General features: G+C 42.9%; 1 protein-coding gene across 1 annotated transcript in view; it reads right to left on the reverse strand.

Annotated features, from left to right (window-relative positions):
• The window catches only part of septin5b (septin 5b), a gene marked incomplete at both ends in the record, with an annotated part of 5,800 nt that extends 1,760 nt beyond the window's left edge, over window positions 1–4,040 (reverse strand). The window contains 6 exon segments of the mRNA XM_080529518.1: window positions 472–503; window positions 506–598; window positions 892–966; window positions 969–977; window positions 1,120–1,210; window positions 3,987–4,040. Coding sequence (XP_080385644.1) covers window positions 472–503; window positions 506–598; window positions 892–966; window positions 969–977; window positions 1,120–1,210; window positions 3,987–4,040 — 354 coding nt within the window.
• Between the last annotated feature and the right edge of the window lie 2,356 nt (window positions 4,041–6,396).

A 6,396-nucleotide genomic window follows, 5' to 3' on the forward strand; every position in this document is an offset into this window, starting at 1 on the left:
AATCAACATTTTCTGACTTTTCTGTTGAAACATGGAACTACGTTTCAACGTTGTTGAGAATCACAACACAAACTCGCTAGTCAAGCCAAAATACTGCAACGCAATGGATTCGGTGAGTAATCCCACTGCTACCTAGTTAACTATAACACTACTTTACATTGTTAGCAGGCTCACAAAACAAGCTGTGTTAGTTGACTAGCGATGTGTCATTGATTTTTAACAACGTAGAAATGTATTCACATTTTTCGAAAGAAAAGTCTGAACATTACATTGGATGCCGACATACAGACCAAAACACTAGAACGTGTCACATATCTTTACAGAGGATGATGTTTGAATCATCCTCTCCCTCACTTTTACGGTATACGATACTTACCATCCTATTTTCTGTCCACTGAGCAGAACAGGAATATACTGTATCTATAGATATTTGGTTTAGTGGATCTCACAGACAAACACACACATACAAACGTACCACTCAGTGTTGTTGACGGCGTCTCCAATCCGGGTGTGTCTACAATGGTGAGCTTCAGTTTGACACCCTTCTCTTCAATGTCAACTGTGTGCTTAGTGATCTCCACTGTCTGGCTGATACGCTCTAGAGGAACATACACACACACATGCATGCACGCACGCACACACACACACACACACATACGGATGCACACACACACACACACACACAAAATACACATGTAAGTGTCCGCTGCTGGCAATGAGTACATCTCCATAATGGTTTCCTTTCCTCATCTCTTCTCTTTCAGTTGCACTGTGTAAATGTGGGTGTGTAAATTATGGAGAGGAGAGGGACCATGGCGACTAAGATGCAGCCAAGGTGAAAGCGATTGGTGACACTGGAACATGGAGACATCTGATTGGTTGCTTACTTACCCTCAGCATTGAGTAGTTTCCTGTCCTTGTGTAGGTCTGTGAGGAACAGGCTGTTCACCAGAGTGGATTTACCAGACCAGACTCCCCTGTAACACACACACACACACATACACATACACACACACACACACACACACACACACACACACATTAATATAGTCTAAACCACATCACATTTGGCTCCCCACTCAAGCCCCTCATTGACTAAGGCTGTTTAGCATCTCTCACCTGCCACCATGAGGGTGAAGTCAAATCCCTTCTTGACTGACTTCCTGTGCACCTGGTTGGGGAGTGTTGCAAAGCCCACATACTCTTTCTCCTAGAAGAAGCAAATACACACACACACACACACACACAATGCACAAAAACTGAGTGGGATCCAATAAAGTAAGGATACTGATGGATACTGTAGTATAACACATTCCACTTCCACACAGCTCAATTATGCAGCATGGCAGCTGTGTTAGTAGGGCATTCCCAGAATTCCTCTCATATTTTATTGAAGCATAGCGGCAAGTCTGGGAATCAGAGTTTACCCTCAGGTTCTCCACAGACCAGTAATACACTGTGGCAGTGTACGCTGGCATAAGCAGTCTATCCGGTTGCTTAGGGCCACGACCGCTAGAGGGGGCCACACTTTTGCAGTCGATTTGGCGCAAGCTATCACCCTTCAATCAAAAACTCTGCTACATCAATCAATCAAAAACTCCCCTACCACTACGTGTTAAGATTGTATATATTGAAATTACCTTTGAGGCACAGGAACTGGAGGGAGGGGTCCTTCTGAGCAAATCAGCATAAGTAATCATTCTACACTTGAGACAATGGAGACCAGTTCCGCCGCTCAAGTGCTGGCATTTGCATTGTCATAAGGACCTGATCACCTCTTTTGTGTGCCCTGGGTCTGTCTAGAACACCCAGAAACTGGAAACAATGTAACCCATCCACCGTTTGTGATCACTCTGCGCAGAGGATCCTGGGAAGGATTGGGAGGCCTTGCCGACCTGTATAAATGTGAAGCTCTGAGAAGTGCTCAGCACCTCTCTTCATGAACTGACATCGGCTCTGCATTGTACTTACTATAAAGGGTCTTTCTCTGTGATGATCTACAGCTCCAGTTTCCTGAATTGTTTTATTGATTAGTAATTGAAACTATTAGAGTACGGTTAAATCCACTACAGTAGCAGCAGAGGGGAAAAGCACAAGTGGAAGTGGAAGAAAGAGGGGAGCAGAGGAGGAAAGTAGAAAGGAGAAAGGGAGAGGGAAGAGTGATAGATACATGGGGAATTCAAGGAAAACCTGCAGTACAGAGAGTTTGCTAGACCCATCCAAAACCTGAATGAGAGAGTAAAAGCAAGACTCTTTATTGACTCTCCATAGTCCATTAGCTGATCCATGTGGAATCTTCCAGAGAGAAAGGTCTGGCCACACACACACACACACACACACACACATACACATACACATGATGACCATCTGTAATTCAGTCTGTTCCTCTGTAATATCTGATTATAATTGTACACCACTGAGATACGCATCACTGCAGCAATGTATGCGTGTTGCGCAACAACTATAACTGTGTCAGTATAAGCCAGCTCTATAGGGGAGGAGAGAGAGGGAGCTAACATTTTGTTGTGTTATAGACTCAATTTAAAATGTAATGCCATCATTTTGCCATCAATCCACACACAATACCCCATTATGAGAAAGCGAAAACACGTTTTTAGAAATGTTGGCAAATGTATGAAAATTAAAAAACAGAAATACCTCATTTACAGTAGTAAAGTATTCAGACCCTTTGCTATGACACTCTTAAAATGTGCTCAAATGCAAAAAATGTCATCAACAAGTGACTCATAAGTCCCTCTTACAGTAATGCAAGGATAATAGTTCATGTGATTTGGGAATTAATATGTTTTTATAGGGTCTCTGCATAGGAATCAATTTACACACCTTGTGGATCAGGTCGTCATTACAAAAAAGTGAAGGGGTCTAAATATTTTCGGAAGCCACTGTATCTGTCATTTTCCTTCCAGTTGACTGCAGTTGACATCATGATAACCCAGAGACATGAGGTTAACAGTTTGATAGTTCAAACTACCCTGAAGAATCGAATACATTGTCTGACAGAGACAGGCCCACAACCAACTTCCATGCGCAATAACATTTCAATGACTAAATCAATTCTGAAAAAGATCACCATTTAGACTTTTATTTCTGCTGATATCTTGATATGAGCTTTAATTGAGACATTGACTGCCAACGTCAACAGCGTTGCGCGCAGCAGACCTGCGGTGAGCGACACCTGTGACTGTGATCGGCGCGCAGCTTGAAGGCACAACGCGCTGTTGGTACTATGGACAGAACGGAACAGCAGTGCAACACCCCCCAGGCGAGGCTTTTACTAATAGACATTCTGGTGGATCAAATCAGAGCGCCTTGCCGTCCTAATTGGGTACTCAGCGGAAGTGTCCTTTGTCCTCTACTGTGCCCCAAATTGCCTGCGGTTTCCGCAGACTGCCATTATAGTAGGCGACCTAATAAAGCATCACCATAACAAAAGATAAACGACGTGATCTGATCACCTAATTGTGGGGCATAATATCGCCCAAGACGACAGGCTGTCTATAATTCTCTCTCTTTTAATGATTTTAAAAGAGAACTATTATCACGATTCCGAATTAAGATGATGATATCATAGTCCAGATTGTATTTGAATTTGAATTTGGATTCATTAGAAGATGTGCATTCATCTTGATTCAACCCATCCCGACGCTCCAGTTCATTAGACACCACAAGGATATCTCTAGGTTACCTGACCCAGTTATAAAAGCGCAGTCCCTCCGGTACTGAGCCTATTTCCTCTCTATGAGAGTTCGGTTCTTACCTCTCCATCCTCTGTTTATCATGTCCGTTGGAATTATTCCAGGGGGCGCAGAGGCAAACGAGAGAGAGAGGATGTGAAAGATGGAGATGCATGGAGCCATCCGGTAGGAAAGAGAGAAAGAGATAGAGCGAGCACTCAGTTGGAAAAGAACAGATTAAAAGGTCGATATTTAAATGTTCAATTGTGAAATATCACTTGGTGTGTGTACGCGCTTACCTGATGATTTGAGCGCGCGGCTCTTGTATCTGGTGTTGGTCGTCATCTTGGCCGTGAAACATCTGGAATCGGCAGCGCGCTTCGCGTGCATATGCTGGGTGGGCGGGTCTTGGTCTTTTCATCTCACAATGATGGGACGAATTATATTAATATATAATATCATTAATTAATATTAATGATGTATAGACTAATGCTTTTTGCAATGATCTGAAATAAATAAATTAGTAGATGCAGACTATAATGAAAGCTAACAGCATAGATCTATGAGCGTATGAACATGTTTGGGATACATCTAAACATGTTCTTTAAAATAAATCATCAATAGCCATTGTTTTCGTGTCAGTTCTGTTATGCTTTTACATCTCAATATCTCAAAGGTTAACGTTTCCATTTAAGAACACACGGTGGCACCATAGCGCTACTCCTAAATCGCAGCACAACAACAATTCACCTCTGCCCTAGGAAAGAAAAAAGGGCAGAAATAAAAGAGGCAATCTTGATACACCGATTTTTTATTAATTATATATAGCCATTGATCATTGATTCTTCAATAATATAACTTGGGTAATAAATGTGTCATTAGCTTGCCTACTCCATCAGAACCCGACATGTAACATTAAAGTTGTTTTACTCCATTGGTTGTAATTGGAAACAAACAGTCATAGGTTCAAAACATGGTTAAAACTATAATTTAGATCTTATGGAAGGCAGCCCTTAAAGTATATTATTTACCCCCAAAAGTGGTGGTGTGACCACACAAGAGAGAGAGAGAGAGAGAGAGAGAGAGAGAGAGAGAGAGAGAGAGAGAGAGAGAGAGAGAGAGAGAGAGAGAGAGAGAGAGAGAGAGAGAGAGAGAGTCAAAGTTGTCACACATTCTCTCCCCGTCTGTCTAAATGCAGATATCCTGGTAGAAACTTTGTTTTTGAGGAAAATGAGTGACAATGAAGTATTGTTTATGGCATGGTGTGATCCTGCCAGTGCCCTGCTGCTACTGCTGGAACCCTTCCTAACACTTTATCAGGGACATTTTCATGTCCTGTGGAATGTAACTAAAGGTAGAATGGTGTAACTTGTGCAAGTGAGGTGGAGCCACTTCCCCTCCACAACGACAGCTACACAGTGGCACTTCTAGAGTCAAACACGATCCATCTTCTGTCCTATGTTTCTCTTATATTTGTATACGTATTTGTATTGAGGTTGTGCAATTATGTTAGGGTGTATTTGAGCAATTAGGATGTTTTATTTGTATATTGTGTCTAACACTGTTGAGGCCCTGTATGAATGAAGCTTCTCACTGCTATGCTCGCAGAGTATGTGACAAATAGAGAACGTTGACCTTTTATTGTACACACTAGTAGTCAGTCAGGCCTGGTGTTGCTCTGTTAGATAGACATGGCTCAGCGGTTACTGACAGGGGCAGGAACACAACAACGCACCAATGAAGGCAACCAAACAATGAGTACAGAACGCAGTGCTGGGCTGACAGGTACCTGAGGAGAGGAGGGGACTGCGGGGAACAATGATGGGAACGTGGGGGCAGAAGCAGGGTGCTATTACTGACTCTAGCTTCCTGTGGTCTCATACTGGATGAAGGGGTCACACAATAAGTAACCCCCACCCCCACCCCCACCCCCCATACGGGAACGACTGTTCACTCCTGACCCCAGGCTATTCAGGCCGCAGTGACCCCCCCCCACCCACTTGCACTAACACATACACACACAAGCACACACAGGAGACATGGGTGAACAGAGAAATTGCACTCCCTCCATTGTTGCTCTTTCCTCCCCCCCCCCCCCCCCCCCCCCACATGCACACACACACACACACACACACACACACACACACACACACACACACACACACACCTCATTACCTCATCCTGGAGAAATGCACTGAAAAACCCCAAAAGACTGTCACCCTCAAACCAACCCCGCGCACACTACAAATATGTAGTTGTAGTATATGATTATATTATAAATAATTATATAACTACTTGCACAATACTGGATTACTTGTACACTACTTGACTACTTAACTACTTTTTACTACATTTTGCACTATTGAAGCCACTGTAGTATGACTGGCTATTGTGATTTTGTATCTTGCAATACCAATGTTGAGGAACCAAAGCCAAGGAATTTTACTGTTATGCACTTGTTGGGATGTAATAAAAGACACACACACACTCACATCCTTAACCCTTTCCCCACTCATTCAGTCTCTCTCAACACTGAAAACAGCTTATGTGAAGTGTAGGAGACGTGAGTGCCATTGTATTGTATCTTCACACATTAGTCCCCTATAGAATCTAGAATATAGGTCAAACAAGTGTGCTTTCCTTTCCTGTTCCTAGCAGCTCTATACTCCATTAGGAACCAGATTGTTCCATTATGAGGCTG

Source organism: Nansenia antarctica (assembly GCF_963989245.1).
Source record: "Nansenia antarctica genome assembly, chromosome: 4".
Taxonomy (NCBI): domain Eukaryota; kingdom Metazoa; phylum Chordata; class Actinopteri; order Argentiniformes; family Microstomatidae; genus Nansenia; species Nansenia antarctica.